The 22,688-nt window shown below is 34.7% G+C and overlaps 1 protein-coding gene across 1 annotated transcript; it reads right to left on the bottom strand.

Moving 5' to 3' along the window:
* Positions 1-158: 158 nt before the first annotated feature.
* LOC147077936 (uncharacterized) lies at positions 159-12,583 on the bottom strand. Its single transcript, XM_085940161.1, has 5 exons — positions 12,455-12,583; positions 10,159-10,492; positions 6,660-6,982; positions 4,033-4,348; positions 159-3,339 (listed from the first exon to the last, which is right to left on the bottom strand). The coding sequence occupies exons 1-5, from the start codon at positions 12,556-12,558 to the stop codon at positions 2,836-2,838; spliced, it is 1,581 nt and encodes a 526-aa protein (XP_085796287.1). The 5' UTR covers positions 12,559-12,583; the 3' UTR covers positions 159-2,835.
* Between the last annotated feature and the right edge of the window lie 10,105 nt (positions 12,584-22,688).

The following is a 22,688-nucleotide window of genomic DNA, read 5'->3' as shown; positions in this document are numbered from 1 at the left end:
GTCGATACTTTCTAATGAAGCGACCGCATCGACATTGAAAACCGTCAATGCTCTCAAAAATTGTAATAATAATTGTATTCATTCGTTCATTTGCCACCCCTATGCAACACATGACCTGCCTATCCTCACGCGACGTCACTGCATAAAAATGTTGATCATAGGTATTAAAATTAAAAGAAAACGCACAATTAATAATTATCACAAAATATAATCTTTTTATTATTTCCATTATAGAGAACATAATAAATACTAAATAGTATGTACATCCATTGTATAAATAAATTGATTGTCAAAAAAATAAAGTTTTATTAGAAGTAATATATTATTTTTAATTTAATTTTTCTCTATGTTCAGGTAGACATTTACGTACATTTTCAATCTCCTAAAATATTCTGGTACAAAATATGTTCATATATTTTTGTATTCCGCCAAGGATGGAAAACATTGTTTATATAGAGATGTTCTTGGTCTGGACTAAGCTTTATGAGTAGTCAAAGCGCTCCAGTAAATTGTAGTAGGGCAAACCCTTATATGCACTGTTTTTATCATTTCTTTCCGGGGTATAAATAAAGGTAAAAAGAAACAAATGATAAAGACGATGTCGAACCACCTATGTTGGGATGTTGGATCAATAGAGTTATTTCAAAGTGTAGCAGTGCCAACTGCGAGGTGAACTCTAATCCAGACCAGTGGCGAAGAGTAAAGGTAGCCATTGGAGATCCAACAAAAATAATGCATACTATGTTATCAATTACCAACTGAGCAGAAAAGGAAATGTCAGTCAGTCAATGGTCCATGTGCCTCAGTTCACTATACATAAGTCCAATTAAATAAAAATATAGTTAACATTCAGTTCTTATAAAATTCAATCTCTCCATTAACCACACGCAACAATATACAGACTCACTTCCATTAACAATACGTCATGTTATGTCAATATCAAATAAAGAAATAATTACAAAATTGGTCTTTAATTAATATAGAAAGTCAATAATATTTAAAATAATGCATTAGACATTAACACCAAAACATTACACATAGTGAGGTAAAGTACTGCCCACCAATAGAAATATACATAATTTATTTTCTGGAAATTTAATGCGGGAAAAAAAAAATTTACCCTTGATAACAACTCATTCAATATAATAGGGACCCTGATTATTCAGATTACACCAAAATAAATATATAACTTTTACACAACATAGATTATTTTTTGAAAGCTAAAAATAAGAAGGGCAATATTGAAGTTTCTCATAAAAAAATACTATTATGTAAAATATATTAAATATGACTTACTAAAATAATAAACTAATTCTATAAAAAAATTACTTATTTTTTCGATTATCCAGATTTATTATTATTTGAACTACCTTCATCCTCAAATAGTCTGGATAATCAAGGTTCAACTCTTAAAGGTCGAACCTAGTGTGACTTCAATATTGTGACCAACATGTCATAGTGACCATCTAAGGGAGGGCTTCCCAACAGGTGTGTCGCGAGCAATCGGCAAGAGTCTCGCAAGACTGATACCTATTAGTATATACCGACAACTATGAATTATTGAGGCATTGCCTGTTGCCTTGAGGTATCGCCGGTGTATTAAAAGCTATCTGTTCTACACGCCGCTGCAACTCAAGTTATAGTTGTCATTATTATCTATCATGTCACTATTACATGTTATGGAATATTCCTGTGGGCATACAATTTTATTACGTTTCAATGGTTTTATATAGGTAGGTACTGTATTATATTATGCTATTACAAAAATTATTCATTACAAAGAATGGCGTTTGGTTATTTTTTTCCTAGTTATTTTAGTACCTAGTTATTTTCATATTTTTTTTTAAGTTTTGCCATTTTTGTAATTTTTTGCTACCTGGGTTTCACCTTTTGGCACCTTTAGGTACTATGCACACTCGCCAATGGCAAATGAACACTGACGCAGGATACAGTTAATTCTCTTCTATATATCAAATTAATGCAATAAAAAAATTGAAAACCTAAGTAAAGAAGCAGGTATAAAATCTAGTGTTGGAAATTTGGTATGTAATAATATCGTATTATATACCCACTGTTAATACATTCAGTAAGACCATTAAAATGTCATTCAATGTCAATGGAACTAAGTGTTGGGAACTTAAAATCAGAAATCATCATCAAAATATAATCAGGAAATGAGAAATGTCACTAAATACTGTATTTCCTCAATTGTAAGACGTATGTTTTTTCCTATTTTGGTGTCTCGGAATTCAGGGTGCATCTTATAATCGATGGCGACTTACAATTGCTGTAAAATTCGAAGAAGTCGAAAAGTCATTCAGAAAAATCTGAAGTGAACAGAAATTTCAGACTCTGACGGTGATAGTACATAAATAATATGCCTATTATTGGTATAAATGGCTTATAATCGAGGAAATACGGTATATTAAAAAAATATATTAATTATAAAACAAGACATAATTGGTAACCATGAAATAGTAACAATACTCAGATTAGCTCTGCCTAATTCCTACGAATACGAAGAAATTGTATCTGTGACATATTTAATACATGGCTAAATGGTTCCACTATAATAAATATTTTTTCTATTTATTTGTCTTCATTAATGTCATAATATTTGCTCATTTCCACGCTTTTTACGCATGTGCATGTTTTACTTGTATATATTTATATCTCGGAATAATTTAGAGATACGCAGCATCCACAGGATCTATGAACAGCACACCACTGATCTATATGTCCTCACTTTCGTTCATTCGCCCTACGTGCGTGTTATGACACCCTGGCCACAATAAAGAAGTCATACCTAATTATTTAACGATGAAGTGGTGTTGGTCAATAATACTGAATATTCAAGACATCGTAACATTCAGGTTGGTAAGAAATTGGATCATGGACCCAAAACTCTATTTCAAGTGAACATCTCGAATTTGAATACTGAACAATATTTTCAATTTTTTTCATAATCAGCCGATCAGATTGCGATGTTACAGCGCTCATACCAACATAAAAATAGCTATCCGCTTGATTCAGCTGGGAAAAATTTTGAAGACACCGATCAAACATTTTATACGAGAATTTTCCGTCGGCATCCACACAAACAAAACCATATGTCACATCTTCGTTTCCCTGAATTCTGACTACTCTACCCAATTGCCGGTATTCCACTGAATATCTTCGAAGAAAATGGTGTTTTGCATCTAGTGATAGCATTGTTTTTGTAACGTTACCATTAACAGAGGCAATGTATATCAGGGCAGAATGTTTCTCCATGTTCACCAAGTCCAATTCAACATGAATAATTTCATTGTCGCCTTCTAATCGCCATCCAGCGCCACTCTGGAAAATAAAACAATATTAATAAAGTAAATTCTAATGGATTTAAGTTTTGTATTATTCCATTTGAGTCGTTTTTGCGAACCGGGTTTCGCCTTTCGGCATCTTCAGGCACAATGTGCACTCACCAACAGGTAAATATACAATGACAACGAATATAAATAATTCAAACTTATAATTATAATAAATTAATACAATAAAGTAGGTAAAAACTTTATCACCTATCTATTAAGTCAAGGATCACAATAAAAATATAACAAACAAATTATGAATAGTTGAAGTGTGTGTAAAAATCCCCTACCTTTATCACTAATAATACAATCAATAGGCATATACATCATCAAGCCCTAATAATAGATCATTAAATAATAATCAATAAACACTACATTCAAAAGTTATAAACTCATCAATACTGGGAAATTAATGTAGTTAACTAATGAGATATATCAATAATACCTGTCAGTTTTTAAAAAGTTACAAACCCATATACAAAAAACAACTCAAATGGAATAGTACAAAACTTAAATCCATAACAATTTACATTCAAATTCCGTCAACTACCTTCGATCGATAGTATTAATATTAATAAAGTAGGTAAGTCAAAATAAGTCTAGTCAGTAGCGGATACAAAGAAAAAAACTAGGCACCTAATATAACTTTTTGTATAAGTAGAAACGGGTAAAAAAGTTTACTTACATTGACATAGTGATACATCCATACGTTTATATCAATACTATGGAAGACATCTTCCAAAACTTCCATGACCTCATACAGGGGTAAATTCTCAGAGCCACGGCCAATCTCAGGCAAGGCGAGATATTTCACACCATTCTTAATTATATGTTGTTTCATTGCTTCAAGAGATGACCTGAGATTTTCAATAGTGAGCATCGAGTTACTCAGCATTTTAGTAACGAGGTAGTAAACGAACCGGGAATCGGGTTTCAAAATGGCTACTCCGCCGGTTTTAACTTGCTGGTCCAGGAGTCCTCCTACACTTTTAAATGTCTTCCTGCAATCAATTAAACAACAATTCAATAACATCAACAGAAAAAAAACAAAGAAATGAAAAGACTGGCTTTCAAAGTGAAATTAATTAGCGAGATACAACATAAAACTTTTTGAAAAATTTAAATGTAGAAACATCTAAAATTTACATAATATGAAACCTTTAGTATCAAAGTAGGTAATGATACACCCTTGTTACAGGCGGGCTTCTCCCGGTGTAAAATAATCATTTAGTAGCTATAAGTCGAAACGTAATCCTGACCTCTAGAAACGGCTTCATAAAACATCTAATCTGATTCCTTGCTCAACCACGTAAGTATTTTTTATTCATAAGTAAAGGCCTTCGTCCGGTGTGTGAAAATCACATATTGGGCGGAGGTGTAATTAAGATAAATTTAATTTAATTTAAAAAGTGTAAATGATGATGGATGAAAGAGATAATTTTAAGACTAAATATAAGTATTCAAATATAATAAATTTTGCCGCGCATTGCGCAACGGTGAAATCCTCGCGCGCCAGTGTCAGGCTCGTGATTCGCCGAATTAAAGATCATGCGATCAGATTTGGCCAATCACGAGTCCTTTTTACTAGTCGGCGTGGGTACGGGAAATTTAAAAAAAAGAAAAAAAAAAGTTAGTAAGCGTCCTTTTTGTAAACCGTGTACGGACCTGCGAAACTGATTGTAAAAACAAAATATGTAAAAGACTACAAAATAACGTTGTCCAACTAAATATTAAAATATATAACGCTAAGACCCGCACAAGAAAGACTTAGTGTTTTATTTAACCTAACAAACATAAATATATCGTTCTTTTTTGTGAATCCGGGGTTCAATGGACACCTGAGCTAGCCGTTGGAACCCCGGACATCTCAGTAACCTCAATATTCCACCATTATACGATAATCGCAAAAACCCGTCAAGCACATTTAGGACTGCAGATAGAATGTTTTCTTTTCGCAAACATATTTATAATCAATTTGAAAAGCGAATGGTGAAATAAAATGTTGTTAATGTCATTAAAATTAATTAATCCTTTCTATGCTGCAATTAGTTAAATGGTGTAATTAACGTAAGAATTGGTTTAATTACGCTTTCAATATCATAAAAAATGGCGGCTAATAAACAATTTTCCAAACGACCTCCGGTTTAATTCTATTTAACTTTATAACGGAGCTGGATTTGATATTTTTTGAATATACACACAATGGCAAAGTACTTACAGAATCAGAATCAAGAAAAAATAAAAAATGGAGCGTATTGACTTTGAAAGCAATAGCTTCAGATGTAGGTACATGTCCCATGAAAATGTATGCATGTGGAACTGAAAAATTCAAGGAAAACAATCAGTAAGTATGTTCCCATTGGGTATAATATTCATAATCTGGTATAGGACTTTTTATTTCGTGAGATTTACCCAACTCGATCTTGTGGCTGGCTGGGTTCATTCAAAAATTCTTTGAATTTCGTATATAATAAGAATTAGGTAATCTAAAAAAGCTAAATCTCGATTTCTTTATTTTACAATATGGTAAAAATCCTAATTTTGTAAAATAGTTATCTGGCAACGCTGATTAGGTTCCTACCTACATGTCTTTTTAGGATATCAGGAAATTCTTAGTATTAGGAACTATTGAATAGTTGGAATATTGTTTTAGGGCAGGCATGTCCAACTTTTACTAGATTGTAACTACTATCCAGTATCAAAACTGGCAGTGAACTACCGTACTCTCCAATTGTCATTCTTCAACTTAAACAAACATTGTATTTGAAGATACTGAGATGTTACAAATCAAACAACATTTTTTTGTCCTCCACCATGCCAAAGAAATAGGCAGGTACTCAATTTCGCATTCGTCGTGAAAAGTTTTGGTTTGGGCAATCATTGCACTCATAGTCAAACTATTCTTCTATTGTTATCATAATAGATTTTTGGGTTTTCACTCTCTTGAGAATGGTCTCTGCAACACACCAGAAATGTCAAGGAAAAAATCTATTATTATGTTCTTCTACTGTGTAAAGAGCCTACTGCGTGACGATAGGAGGAAACTACATCTACTTGTTCTCTTACTTATGCGGCAGGTCTTGGCACTTTTTACATTTTCACTAATCAGTTCCTATGGTTCCGACAAAAATGCATCCCACGATCGACGCACTATACATGCCTGATTTAGAGGATTTATTAAGAATTTAAAAATGATTCAGTGCTCCAGGACTTGGCACTGGACCACCGAAGAGCTGCACGATTTGTATACTGCACTTACCCAACCCGGCTTAGTAATTTATTTACAAATGATATTTAAGAAAATAAACATACCTGAAACAAACAGCTACACCATATTGCATGGCCAAATCCTCGCCAACACTGTGCGCTAGAGAGAATTTTTTCCCAGTATCGAACAAATGCCCATTAACATTCACAAACGTAGCTTTACCAACTCGACGCTCGTCAATTACCCGAGACATGTCACGCCTCCTTTGATTTGGTTCTACTTCTTGAAAGTCATTTATACTTTGAGAAGAGCTTAGAGACATATTGCGACTCCATGGATTCGGAAGATTATTTGTCCTTTGAGAAGATAGTACATTATAATGCTTACTTTTTGCATTTGATTGTTGAATGAGCGTGTTCTCCTTGTTCTGTTGAAAGAAATCAAATCTTTAATTTACAATTTCTCAGTAGTATGGCGGCAAGTAAATGAACTTTAACTGAAAGCGACGGCAACTATAGACAATAGAGTTAAAAGCGACGGCGGAAGCTGCACCGCGACACACGATTTACAATACTTGAGACCAAGCAGGCAATTAAAAATAAAAATATTCTATGACTCTAAACACGGTGAAAAATAGAATCACAAGAACCTTAATTGTAATTTTTAAACGTTTTTAATAACATTCTTAAAAACTAATTTTTCATTTTTTTCCACAGTCGAAAAATAATATTTGGAAAATTTTGGCATGCGGACGTAAAAAGGTTCGCCAACCCTGACATAGTATTTATATTGTCACACCAAACCGTGTCACCCCATAAGTGTTAATATTTCCCCTTTACTTGTGCGATCATTGTAAAAGTAAAATCACTGCCATATTTGGAATGTACACATTCAAGTCTGTTACGATGATTGCATGGAATCATCACATAAGTAAAATCACACCATTAAGGGATAATGTCCGGAACCAGCTTCTGGCTGTCTTATAATAGTAAATTTTCAGTTGGTTGCAAAATTAATTATAGGTAAATAGCAAAATTCGTTTAGATTATTATAAAGTAAAATAAGATTTGTACATAGGTTTAGATTATATGTAAATTTTATTCCTAAAGTTTTATAATACTGTATCTACAATTTTATTATTTTGTAAAATTTTATCAGAGCATCTTGGAATTGGTCTCAATAATAGAATTTGGCTTGTCTCAAATGTGCCCACCTATAGCATGATTGAATTGTCCGAATACTGTTGTCAGTGGCACTTATGGAATTTTGACTGTCCTGAATGCTAGAGTCGGTAGTATTCTGGGCTCCCAAATAAACAGCTATGTGCACACTAAGACAACATATAAGTATATATTGACTGGGCTGGATTTCATCAAATAAATTAATTTTTTCAATTCAATTTTAATTCATTTTACATATTGTGGACATTACAAATTATAAGTTTAAGACGTTCACAACATGACATTTAGAAACAAAGAAATATTATTAAAACAGTATTATGTAATACTGTAATTATGCAATATTAAGTTATTCTACAGTATAAATGTGTAAATACAAAAAATATGAAGTATATAGGTACAAGGAAGTACACCGGATGAGTTAAGCAGACCCTATTTTAAGAATTTATAAAATAACATCCACCTATACTCATTCTCACGTAGATGGAATATATCAACATCCGAAGCAATTTGGTTGAACAGAGTTATTGCCCTCCCAATTGGCATCACCAATGGCAGGTTAGTTATGCTCCTCGGGAGAACAAACAACAGATGCTCCCGATTTCTAAGATCGTTATCAGGGACACATAAGTCAATATTACCAAGAATGGCAGAGTTCTCATTCACACCACGTATTAGTCGAAAAAAATACGTGGCCAAATATTGATATCTTCTAGCACTTAAACTACAGTATGTAAGCATACCTAAGAGAAAGTCAGTTGGATAAAGCCACGGATAGTATCCATATAACCTCAAATAAAGGAGTCTCAAAAATTTCTTTTGAACTTGCTCCACCATAAGGTCATATTTCAACTGATGCAAGGCCCAAACAATCGACCCACTCTCAAGCCGGCTTCTCACTAAGGAATCATAAAGAATTTTTAATACAGTAACATCCGAAAAGACCCGGGAAGTACGCACGACGAAGCCCAACATTTGTAGCGCCTTTTTACAAATGATAGCTATATGACCACTAAATGATAGCTTACTGTCAAACGTAATGCCAAGATCCCTTACAGATGGTATTCGCGAAAGAACTCTGCCATGCATCGAATATTGGAAAAATAATACTCGCGAGGCTTTGGTAAATGATAAAATATTGCATTTTTCAATATTGAAGTCCAGTTTGTTACGCCTGCCCCAATCTAATATATTGTCTATATCAAGTTGGAGTTGACGACAATCGTCCAAGGTGACAACTTCCATGAAGAGTTTCAGGTCATCAGCGAACAACAAAAACATAGCATTTTTAATGACCATTGCTATGTCATTTATAAAAATCGTAAACAGCAATGGCCCCAAGTTTGAGCCCTGAGGGACACCAGAAAATGTATTGAACGTCTGTGACTGATAGACGCCATACGATACGTATTGTTGACGATTCCTAAAATAGCTCCCGAATAGCTTCAGAAAACGATCGGACAATCCAATTAGTTGGAGTTTTTCCAATAGGATGTCGTGATCGACTCTGTCAAACGCTTTTGAGAAGTCATTGTAGGAACAGTCAACCTGATGGCCTCTATCTAGTGCTGACGACACATAATCTACAAATACCATCAGGTTAGTTTCCGTTGATCGGCCAACTCTAAATCCATGCTGCTCATTCATTATAAATGACTCAATTTTTGGATAAATCATGTTATGCATGATCCTCTCAAGAACTTTTGCGGGTGCCGAGAGAACAGCCACCGGCCTGTAGTTCTCCACTGATGACTCGGTACCACTCTTATGGATTGGAGTAACCTTTGACATCTTCCACAATTCGGGAAAGATACCCGTCTCCATCACAAGATTAAATATATATGAAAGCGGGCCTTTGACAAAGTCAATACACCCCCCCAAATCAAGGACTTTCAAGTAAACCTAATATTCTTATAACTCACTATATCAGCATGTTTAAAATAATGGTGCAATTTTAACATAATCAATATGATTATGTCTTGACATTGGTAAAAGATATTATAACCATGAAAATAGATAAATATGTGTATAAAAAAATTGGGCAAATAAACATTTGAAGACAGAAATATTTGGACCAGACGTAGAGCAATTGCAAGTCATGAACATCATAAAAAAGAAAAAACGTTTGAACCAGGAGGTCAACAACGTCCAACTTAAAATTGTTCCGGACGAAAAATGTATTTATTTTTGTAATGGAAATATGATATGACCAATTCAACCACACCAAAATTGTGTGGTATTAATTGTATTACAAAAAATTCATTTCGATCCCTCCTCTTATAATTCAAACTTTCTGATAAAAATACATTTTATTACCCCAGCGGCATATTATTGCAGGCTAACCGCTTTGTGGCAGGCGTGGGAAAAATTTAAATATATAGATTTAGAACAAAAGATAATAACTTAATAATAAAAGAGTACTTACATGTCCATTTTTATATAATTGTATATATTTATATATTTGTATATGAATTTCAACATCACAAAAAATCTCTTCTAAAACCTTCTGAACCTCTGACCAATAGAGTTTTTCATTTCCACGACCAATCACAGGTAAGGCCAGGTATTTCACGTCATTCATGATGATATGCCGCTTCATTGCTTTAAGAGCTAACCTGAGATTCTTAACAGTGAGTACATCGGTATGTAGCTTTTTAGTTACAAGGTAGTACACGAACCGGGAATTGCATTCAAGAACAGCAACTCCGCCGGTTTTAACGTTCTGTTGAAGCAGAGATTCAACATTTTGAAATGTGTTCCTGCAATCATTTTAGAAAGAATCTATGACTATTAACAGAATTATGCAAATCAAAGCCAGCTGATCTATTTCACTACACGGTTTTGTTATATTTCCTATCTGTTATCTAAAAGGCGAATCTTTGAGTTTGTGCATGCTTTATGTCTGCTATATGCGCTAGTTGCTAAAATATCGCTAGCATCACAATAAATAACAGCTCGCAAGGTTATCTAAGTAACGCACCAGGCAGGACCATGATATGAGTCTCTCATCCGACTTTTGCTGAACAAACATTGTATGTTTCTGAGGTTTTCAAAATGATGTAGGTATGTTATTTATTGAATACAAAAATAGATTATTAAATTATTGGTAAGGGTAAGTAAGTTATAACTAAAATTTGGAGAGATCCTGATTAGGGATCCCAATCCCGGGATCCCGAATCCCGAGATCCCGGGATCCCGAGCTATTTTCGATACCTATGAATCCCGGGATTGATAAACATAATCCCGGGATTTCGGGATTGATTTTTTTTATTAATTTTTATGGAAAATAAAATAAAAGCGAAAAAAAAACAGAAAAAATACTTTTAATAAAAAATAACTACATTAGAAATAAACTGAGTTTGAATGAAGTTTGATTTATACCCATGTGTAGGTTGCCGATTCATTTTATTTTTTCACATGAATTATTAGAAATGAGAAAGATTGGAAAAAACAAAGCTTCGCACTTTTAACAAAGTAATTCTACCATGATATCATACGTTTTACGGCAGTTTCATATTTGGCTGACTAATTAGATTTTGCAGGTTGAGCAAGTGGCTGACATCCATTTCTCGTAAAAAAAAAACAAAATCTGTTAATACAAATCTCTACTCTGTGGAGGCCCATATGATCCTATTAGGATCGGACATGGTCGAAAAATTAGATTTATGATGCAGAAAGGCCATAAGTACGTCATGATTATTTGCTTTACTATTTTAAATCTCGCTAATCCATTCATTATGTCTTTACTATCAGAAACAGCAATCTCATATTAAATTCACATTATTATTTATATTATAATATTATTTACTCCATTAAACTTGTGTATTTCCAAGATTGAGGGTACACAATATTAATAATAAATGTCTTTAATAGTATAAATTATACTAGATTTATTTTTGACCGATTTTATCAATGTTATTTGTAAATATAAAAATTTTATATTAACAATGGAAAAAAATGCCAATCCCGGGAACAGTCCCGGGATCCCGGGATTGTCAAATTGTAATCCCGAAATCCCGGGATCAGAATTTTGGCTCGGGATTGGATTCCCTAATCCTGATGTCGGCTAGCAATCGAGATAATTGATAGGTAGGTAGGTACCTTAATTTAAAACACAAAAACCGGTTGCCATAAATTAACGCAATGTGTAAGCGCTTCAAGATGAAATAACTACTAATTTTTATTGTATTTAGATGGGACGTATGTGGCAAAATAAAATTGGTAAAGCACGTTGGATACGGGATTGTCGTATTTTTATTAAAGACTTCTTCTAGTAGATATATATATATATATAGCTGAAATGTATTCAAATTATGTATGTTCAATAAAGAATGCTACATTCTCAAATCTTGTGAATTATTCTTTGAATAAAAAATTGTTTATTATATCATAAAAATAAATTAAAAAGATTAGTTTATTAGTGTAAAGGAACGAAAATTACCCAATTCAAGGTAAAAGATTTTTAAATTGCTTCATTATTATCTAATTACCTATTTCACAGGTATTTTTTAACGTCACAGTGGGGTATGGGGACACAAATAAGAGCAGAGACACATCACAGAAACATACCATGGTTTGAGAAAATCACATAGATGTATTGTGACGTCACCGAGATCGAACCCGGAATCCCTAGTATGAGAAGCCATTGCCGTGCGCAATGGACTACGACTGCCTTTTTTGAGAGATTTTTTTACAGATGATGTATTAGAAAATAAACAAACCTGAAACAAACAGCAACACCATATTGCATGACCATATCCTCGCCAACACTGTGTGCTAAAGAATATTCATTCCCAGTATCGAACAAATGTCCGTTGAATTTCATAAACACAGCTTTACCAACTCGACGCACATCAATTATCCGAGGCATATCACGCCTCCTTTGATTTGGTTCTACTTCTTGAAAGTTGTTTATATTTTGAGAAGAACTTTGTACATTATATTGTTGAAGTGGCTCGTTCTTGTTCTAAAAAAAAATTATTAAGTATACGGTTTATATTTTGAAGTGGATTTATAAGGGGGCACAAAAATCTGCTAAGTTCTTGTGACCTCTAAAAGGCCATTATCCATTAGTGAGTCGCATTGCTTGTTTTTTGTATAGAAATCTAATGTATCAAATTACATTATCATTTAGAATGAAGGGCTAAATGTAATTGACTAAAAGTCTCCTATTCACATTTAGGTGACTCATTTGTCATATATACATCCAATCCACAATCTGGTCTTAATGGGACGTACCATAAGCAAACAGAATACAGATCACAATATTCATAAACATTTGATAAACAATCACCACAATACGCAAACAATACGTCATATATGCAAATAAAATGTCAATAACCGCCATCTTTCTGTGTGCCAACATACAGAATATTATATTTTCTATGGCTGCCAATTCAACAACACCAAAATAAAATTGCCATCAAGTATCGTATAACAAAAATAAAAAATTTGGATCCCCCTTCTTATAGTTGAAACTTTTTGATAAAAATACATTTTCTTACACCTGCGGTGTATTGCAGAGTAAGTAAGCACTTTGTGACAGACAGCATGGAAAAAATCAACAGTCAAAAGATAATACTGAATATTAAAAGGCTACTTACATGTTCATGTTTATATATTTGTATATGAATTTCAACATCGCAAAAAATCTCTTCTAAAACCTTCTGAACCTTTGACCAATAGAGATTTTCATTTCCACGACCAATCACAGGCAAGGCCAGGCATGTCACGCCGTTCTTGATGATATGTTGCTTCATTGTTTCAAGAGCTAACCTGAGATTCTCAACAGTGAGTACATCGATATGTAGCTTTTTAGTTACAAGGTAATACACAAACCGGGAAGGGAATTCAAGAACAGCAACTCCGCCAGTTTTAATGTTCTGTTGAAGCAGAGCTCCAACATTTTGAAATGTTTTCCTGCAATCATTTAAGAAAGAATCTATGACTATTAATAGATTTATGCAATTTAAATTTAAAACTCTGTGGATACAGAGTCAGACGACTTTCACAAACTGATCGATTTCAACTAGGTAACTCCGTAATACTGTTTGGTTATATTTCCGAGATCTAAAAAACCCAATGTGTTTCGGATATATTCTGTGTGCAACTTCAATTATATAAAAATCGAATCTTTGAGTTTGTGCATGCTTCAAGTCTGCTACGGACGCTATTCGCTAAAATATCGTTATCGTCACAATAAACAACAGCTCGGGAGGTTATCTAAGTAATGCACCCGACATGACCACTGTCCTTCTTACGATATAAGTCTCTCATCCGACTTTTGCTGGACAAACAATAATGGTGTGTTTCTGAGGTTTTAAAAATCATGTAGGTATGTTATTTTTATTGAATATAAAAAAAAGATTATTAAATTATTAGCAAATGCAAATACGTTATAATTAAAATTTGGAGAGATCCTGATGTCGGCCAGCAATCAAGGTAATTGATAGGTAATTTAATTTAACACACAAAAACCGGTTGCCAAAAATTTATAAAAATATAAAAATTGCTAATTAATTTCGTCATATTTTGATGGGACACATGTGGCGAAATTGGTGAAGCACATTGGATACGGGATTGTCGTATTATTTTTCAAAGATTTTTTCTAGTAGATATAATATTATATAGCATAGGTGTATTCAAATTATGTATGTTCAATAAAGAATGTTGCATTCTCAAATAGTGTGAATTATTCGTTGAATAAGAAAAATAATCTATTACCTACATTAAAAGTTATCTATGTGAAAAAGTGAAAGTTCCTCTAAAATAAAATCTATCAGGTACTTTCTGTAATACCTAGAATTTGTCTTCCTCCGAATGCCCTCTTATATACTTTAGATTTAATGATTTATCACTTTTCTCCGAACTGATAAAAAGATTGATTCATAGAAACGAGATAACAGAAATTTTATAGTTGTTTTAGAGATTACTGCAATTATTTTATTTCAATCATATACTGCAGTGCTCCGCAACCTTTTCCCACCCACGGCACACCAAAGGTCTTCCCAGAATTCCGCGGCATACCACACATAAAACAATTTATACACCAAAACATGGACCCCACATCCTGAAGGGGGACCCCAGGCCAAGATCTATGGCGGGGCCCCCTACCTATAGCTAAGGTTGAAGACAGCGTGGTCCTCTAAAATAGCATTTTTAAAATAGTGTTCGAGGTAAAATTAATGGTATTGATTTTATGTTTAGCAATTTTTCGTATGGTTATATTATATTAATATAATTATGGTTAGTTGTCGGGTTGGGAATAATTATTTGTCGAGTATTGACACAACAATAATAAATTGTATCTTACAATAAGATGTTTTAAATATTAATACTAGTGTAGTAAAATAACGACTTTTTTTGACTCGAAAATGGGAACTGAACTGCGATAGTTTTGTCAGAAACCCGAGGATATTTTTTATTAACCGAAATCCAGAAAATAACAAACGGCACATCGGCGAAGTTCAGTTTTAGCGTCCCATCATTTATCAATTCAACGAATTCCTCTCGAATTTATAGGAAAAACGCTTCTATAGAATTTTCGGCATTGGTTGAAAAAGGGTTTCGTATCCAGTTGCATTGATTGTATGAAAGTACTGATGAAATTTCTTTTGCAGCAGAGTTAAATGTTTTTGAGACGGATCCAAAATTGATTGCTTGTTTTCAATGGTGGTCTGGTAGTTCCTTTGGAACATTTTTAGAGATCCTTGTGTTAACTCCTTCTGCCAAAGTTCGAGTTTATTTTTGAATTCTGCTAATTTATCAGAGCACGTCAATATATTTTCATTCTGACCTTGCATTGTTTTATTAAGTTCATGCAGGTGCTCAAATATATTACCAGCCATGTACGCAAATTTGGCTATTGCACCACGGCACACCTAGCATCGTCTCACGGCACACCAGTGTGCCGAGGCACACCGGTTGCGGAGCACTGATATACTGGATACAATTGTCAAATTGAAATTTATATAATTAGTTTACTCTAGCTTATAACGTATTGGCTTACTTTTATTTCAGTCGCATTCTTAACTTCATTAAATGTGAGTGAGCGAAGAAGATTATATACATGAGATTTCACTCACTATTATTATTCCTGGCACGTGGCACATGTCAAAATAAGTGCGAGACAATTTTTTTTTAATAAGATCAATCGCGATATAATAATTTTGCACTCGCCGGGTCGTAATGAACATGGGTTACTCTAGTCGTCAGGGTTACTGTCGTAGGCAGTCAGCTATCTCATCAGTAAAGATCTTTAAAAAATCAGAAATTATGGCGGTTGTAAAAATCTCATTAAAAATTAAAAAGCGGCAATTTCAGTTCACACAAAAGACAAGATGTTGAGTTGTGAGGCAAACTTTTTTCTAAAAACGCCCACGGGTTAAAAGTATCATGTGCTTTATAAATAAAATAAATACCAACTGTTTTACATACACACATAACTTCGAAAATCTCAGAAATAACTATTAGAATAAATCCATCAAAAAGCATTAGAGCGAATGGGATTTGAACACACGTCTTTAACTATCCAGGCGAAGGCTCTGACTCCTAAGCTATTGCAAATATTTTCTAATACACACGATAAATTACAATTTTTCGAGGGTTTATAGAGGGCATCTGGATTACTCTCTATTTTTGGTGTGATATTCTTTGGATTGTACGATTAATTTTTAATATCCAACAACAAAACGCTTTACAGTTCTTCTTCTTCTTTCTCGGCACTACATCCCGAGTTGGGATTTGGCCTCCTCTACAATTGTCCTCCACACGCTCCTTTCCCTGGCTGCTCTTCTCCAGTCTCCAGCCCTCCCCATCTTTCTCCAGTCCTCTTCGATACAGTCAGCCCACCTCTTCTTTGGTCTGCCCCTAGACCGTTTCCACTGTGGGATCCACTTGGTCATGATTTTTGGCGTCCTGTGCTCAGGCATTCTCTCAACGTGTCCAGCCCACCTTAGTCTTTGGGATCGACAGAATTTCACCACCGTTTCATGTTTTATTAACTCTTCTAACTCATGGTTCATTTTTATCCTGTAACTTCCATTTTCCAATGTGGGCCCAAAAATTCTCCTGAGGATCTTTCTTTCGAATATGGCCAGTTTGTGTTCTTCCCTTTGAATGAGGCACCATGTCTCACAGCCATAGGTAGCTACTGGTCGAATAACTGTTTTGTAGATACGCAGTTTGCTATTCTTGCTTAGGATTTTCGACCTCAGTAGACCCTTACAGGCGTAGAAGCACTTATTAGCAGCTATGAGTCGTATGTTCACCTCTTCTGTTGTTTTATTGACTGTGTTTAGGTTAGAGCCCAGGTACGTGAAGCTCTGAACCTCTTCCCATACCTGCTGCTCCACACAGATATTTCGAGGTGGACCCTGCTCTCGCGTGGATACCATGTATTTTGTTTTGCAGGCGTTTATTTCTAATCCAAGCTTTTCCGCTTCCTTTTTCAATGTTGTGGCATGGTCGATCAGTCTTTGTTTGGATCGGCTGGTTATGACTATGTCGTCAGCATAGGCGCACATCTGGGATGTGTCAGAGTTAACACAACCCCTTATGTCAACCTTACGGGCTATGGCCTCGAGAACCAGGTTGAACATCATGGTGGAGAGTGCGTCACCCTGCCTTACACCAGACTTAATCACAATATGGTCCGTTAGCTCATTTTTTATGTTTATGACGGCCTTTGACTCAGTTAGGGAGATATGTATCAGTCTTCCAAGCTTTGAGGGGATGAGGGGACGCTTTACAGTTAATGATACATAATAATATGCCCATAATATTTCTGCAAGCAATAATAAGATTTTATATTGTTTTTCTTCAAAGATTTTTTTATGTGATTTCAGTTGCTACTCAATTTCGTCCATCAGCAACCAGACTTTGTGCCTCATAAAAATCAAAGTTTGTTACATGACATGTCAACCGAAGCGTTTAACAGTATTGACAATATATTTAGCAGACTTCTTTTCACTGTGGCGCTGAAAGCCGTTGATTGTACAATTCTCAATAGATTTCCATCTCAGGTGTTATGTATTGCAATTGCCTGTCCAAGGTATATTATTAAATAGTTTGCACAGTGAATAAAAGTATGCTCTCTAGGTACCTATCTTATAATCTTTGTCAAAGATCTTTTATAGTCTAATACTGTCCTACGCCATGATTGTGATGTATTTCAGTTAGTTGTTCAATTTTACCATTGAAAATATCATGGACTATTATTTAATTCCATACAGGAGGTCGTCGCAATTACGAATTTGTATAAAAATGCAAACAAACTATAAAACACATAAAAAACACAAGCACAATAATAGTGCACAGTTGTCAACTGTCACTTTCAATCTTTCAATTCCACACTCCTTCTAAGCTATTTCTGTCTGTCGTCACCACTGCCTTGTTTAATTAATAATGACATTAAAGTCCCAACCCACTTTCTACATTTATGAAAGCATGTAACAACGACATAGTTTAACTTTCGGTATCAGCAACAAGCAACAAATCGTTATAAGTACCTAGGTACTAAATATAAACTTAATCCAATTATAAACTTTTCTTCCAAAATTGATGGGAATTTGCATATTTAGTTTTCTTGGTGAATAATGAACATAAGTAAGTAATGGCCAGTCCCAACACTATCCGTGTTTATTAATTTATTAATTTATTTTAAAAATATATTGTGGATATAACAACTCAAAATCAGGACGTTCACAACATGAATAGAAAAAAAGCTCACACCACCCTAGGACAGTCTTGATCATTTTATAAAGCGATGCACTATGTCTGCTCATGTGTCTTTTCTATTTCTAAATATGTCCCAATTAAACGCTTTTACTTAGTAATGTTGGTCTCCGCTTTAAGAGGTATTTTTTCGGTACAAGTTACCCTCGGATAATGAGGACACCCTGTAAATACGTTATGCACCAGCTTTGATATCTGGATAAACATTTACATTTGATAAAATTTAACAATACGTTTCTGATAATTTCTTATCAATATTATAATGAATTCATATAGATAAATAATATACATATTTTGATTGTTATCAATTATTTTCTGAATTGGTAGATAAAGGTATAAAAACTTAAATGTATACTTATTGTGTGCAGATAGATGTCTCTTATCAATTTATTATTGTATACATATTTTTAATATTAATTAATTACTTACAGCGGTGATTAGAAACCCTTTCTCAAATCAACCTATAATCTTTATAGCTTAGCTATCGGCTCTAATATTACAATGCATAAGGTCTTGGCTTCTCATCCGGGGGCTCTGGGATTGATTCCCAGTAAGGTTTGTTACACATAACACATTTGTGTTATTCTCAAAGAGTGGAGGAGTGAGAGGTCACTGCACAACTGTAATTAATTGGGCCTAATGGCATGTTGTAATGTTAGAAAGTAAAGAAAACACTGTAAAAGGTCTTTTATTATAGATTTACTTTTAATTTTTACTTATGTAGTGCGAGTTCAGAGTACAGATGAAAGAGAAGGGTTTGTCATAAGACCGATCACCCCACACGATAAAAAAAGTCATTGAAGGACACTGTGTCATGGAAAAGGATTTAATGGGGGTTAAGGAAGGATGGGATCAGGAACGGGATATAGGATAGGGATAGGTTTGGGGATATAGGAATAAGCATGAGACTCGGGGAAATGGGATGCAGGGTCGTGGGTGGTTTGACTTATTACCTCTAAGACCTCAGTTACCTGTCCGGTTACTATACTCATTCGTGTAGGTTCCTAGATTAATAAAAAGGCATAATAAATGGGATAAATATAAATATCTCGGATTGAGCGCCACTCTATGATGATGCATAGAGACAATAGTGAAGGATAATTAAATGAAAAGCAAGTAGAGAAATTTCAACAATTGTATATTAATAAATAAGATAACTTTCGGGCTACAGTGTATAAAAATGTATAATTATTAAGTGATTCACGAGCACCTAATGCGATACAATATTTAAATAAATTAGAACAAAAACCCAAAAGCTAATTCGAAACAAAGACTACTTCGGTGGACCGTAACATAAATGAACAATAAATACCAATTAAAACAAAAGGCTCTCCAGCCTATTCGCTGCCCTCGATTCCTTCCAGGACGGAATCGAGGAGTGCGTCTTCGAACGTGTGTGGACCGTGGAGTTCCTCCGATCTCCTGGCGTGGGGGGGACGTCCTTCAGATGGCCATCGTCCTCGTCTCCAAAACGTCAGGAAATCGAAAGCCCTGAGCCCAGGGTCCGAGGCTCGGAACTGGCCAAGACGTCTGCTTCCTTCGAACGATCAAGACTGAGAGAACGACTCTCGCTTCGCCTACGTGTCAAAAGCCCGCTAGCTCCGATAGCGCCGGAAATAGTGTCACGAACTCCGTACAAACTATCCCGTGCGCAGGCGCGATCCGGTCGTACTTATGCGTAGTGTTGCCCTCGTAAAGACTTCCTTGACTTAGTGTGTTATGTTATAAAATAACATGACATTACCTCCAACCTCGGTAAGAGAAGGACAAGCCATAGCGAGGACTTCGACTGTCAACTTCTCGGGGGGGGTCTTCTGATAGCATCAATCCTCCCAGGGGTTGGGCATCATGGACGGCATGCTTAGAGATAGCGCGGCTACAGGCGAAGCGAAGGAGACATATAGATGAAATTTCCACTCTGTTATTTGGTGACAGAGGGAGAGGCTTATGAAGAATCCAAAAAACGAAGAAGATTATTTGCTGAAGAGTGAAGAGCTGGGAGAGGTCTCGTAGATTTACCCTACCTAACCGGTCCACCAATAATTTATAAATTTTGAAAAAGATCTAATAAATATAAAAACACCTAAGCTCGTGTATATAGAAATAAATAAATAAAATATAATAATTTATCACAGATAATTCACATCATAACAAATAGTGGGGATTCAACCCAGCAGTGTAAAACTGCAATATTTAGAATGTATTAAAATTGATTTAGATAAAGCTTCCAAAAAGATATGAAGAGTTGTATAATAATTATTAGTTTGAAAAGATTTGATATCAGTATAAAAAATTGAAATAATAGCCAAAAAATTTACATAAATGCACCTCAGATAATAATAATATATGAAATGGTATAATAAATTAATATATTGTATATAAATGAATTAATATTTTGGTTCAAGAAATTTAATTCAATTCATTAAATTGATAAAATTGCAGAGATAGTATAATATAATAAAGTAATTAATAGAAATTAAAATTGCTTCCATAATTTGAGTAAGTATATAAGCATTGAGTAATTAAGTTGAAAATAATAATAGATCAGTGAATGATTTAATAAATTGATTTCAACTGATATTAAGTTATTGAAAAAAAGATGAACCTTTAATAGTTGGCAAAAGTTATAAAGTGCACAAAGCAAAAAATATATAAATCCTCAATCGTATATGCCGTAGTTTTTGGCAAGTATACATAATAAAAAATAATAAATACAATAAATTCACCAACTTGGTTCGAACAAATAACATACTAATTAATAAACAATGAGTGCCAGTTTGCTTTTGCGTGAGGGCGTATCTGTCGGAAAGTAATAAATACTGTGCGTCAAGCACCGTCCGAATATTTAAAAAGAACATTACTAAAATATACTACTTTCAGATGTCTAATCTGAATAAAAATAACAGTGTGGCTAACAACCAACAGCTGTGATGTGGATTCTCTGTTAAGCCTGAAAGAACAAATGACGTGTGATGGACTTCCAAGCCATGGTCCGGATCCCAAGCAGCGCTCCCACAAATAAAATAACGCGAACAAGGAGGAAACTAAGCTAGAAAAGAATTCCTAGTACAAAATATAACATTAAAATTAATCATCGATTTTAGTATACTACGTTAAAGTCTACAATGGTGTAGCAAGATATCGTCCGTTCCAGAATATACGGCTCTGCTTCAAACTACTCTAAAACCTCGCGATAGCAAAACTAGCCATATCCCTTTCATACACACTTAAAGCTAACTACTTAAAATACTCCGCCGCAGATTCTGGACCAACTCAATCCCGCCAAACCCGAGACGCCATCTCGAGACAACTCCCTCCTTGCTGTTAGAGCTCCATCAAGAAGAGAACTGATCCGGATGAGCTAGAAAACGAAGTTAAGGAAGCACCACACGAAAACCAGGCAACGACGAGGAAACCATGAACACATCGGAAGCTAAATGTAATTAAAGAACAACATGGTTCGCAACTGGTCCGACATTCAAGTTGGGGCTGCAAAAAATAAAAAATGAAAGGCTAAAGAGATCGTATAATAACGTCCACTTTCTTCCCTCAAGGAATTTTGATAAGTAGGTTGATTTCCTTCATACAGTCCAGGCCGCTGCACAACATCATCAGTGTTGACAGACGATCGCTTCTATTATTTGCATCACGCCTGCCAACTCACCACCATAAACATCAGAGTGCGGTGGAATCCACACAATCAGCGGCAGATTCCAACGCCAAAAAGAGAGGGGACTAACGGGACCGTCTTCAGCACCGATAGTTCAACCCAAATACCAAGAGGGTTGACTGCTAGAGAAAAAAATCAGACGCGTCCGAGGAACATCTTCGGCACCCCGGATCACTAAAACACACCGGACAGTAGTGAGACGCCTTCAGTTCCCACGACTTCCAAGGAGCTAGCAGCCAACAAATAATAATAAAATCTCCCCGCAACCTGTACCGACAAAGATACATTGAACAGAACAAGTATAACCAATCACTACAATCAATAAAAAAAATATATTATAAAAATAGCAAACAAAACCGTCACGCAAAAACAAGTACAAAGGCAACTGGTATAAATAAAGATCACACGATCACCAGCGCGATGTACTTAATTAGACAATTGTAGGTAATTTTAAATATAGATATTATATCACTAGGTAACTAAACTGACAGGCCCTTCCAAACGCTAAGACAGCGGTTGCGTCTTCCGGGAACACCATAACTCTCATCCTG

This window comes from Rhyacophila brunnea, unplaced genomic scaffold, assembly GCF_057557595.1.
Source record: "Rhyacophila brunnea isolate RB1 unplaced genomic scaffold, BYU_Rbru_1.0 scaffold_12, whole genome shotgun sequence".
NCBI classification, from domain to species: domain Eukaryota; kingdom Metazoa; phylum Arthropoda; class Insecta; order Trichoptera; family Rhyacophilidae; genus Rhyacophila; species Rhyacophila brunnea.
The sequence above is the reverse complement of the archived record's forward strand: the minus strand, read 5'-3'. Positions and strand labels throughout refer to the sequence as shown.

Coding starts and splice junctions, on each gene's coding strand:
- LOC147077936 (XM_085940161.1), bottom strand. CDS start 12,558: ATGAAATTCAACGGACATTTGTTCGATACTGGGAATGAATATTCTTTA. Junction 6,983..10,158: donor AATTATATAAAAATGGACAT/GTAAGTACTCTT, acceptor TTCTTTCAACAG/AACAAGGAGAACACGCTCAT. Junction 4,349..6,659: donor GGTGTAGCTGTTTGTTTCAG/GTATGTTTATTT, acceptor AATTGATTGCAG/GAAGACATTTAAAAGTGTAG.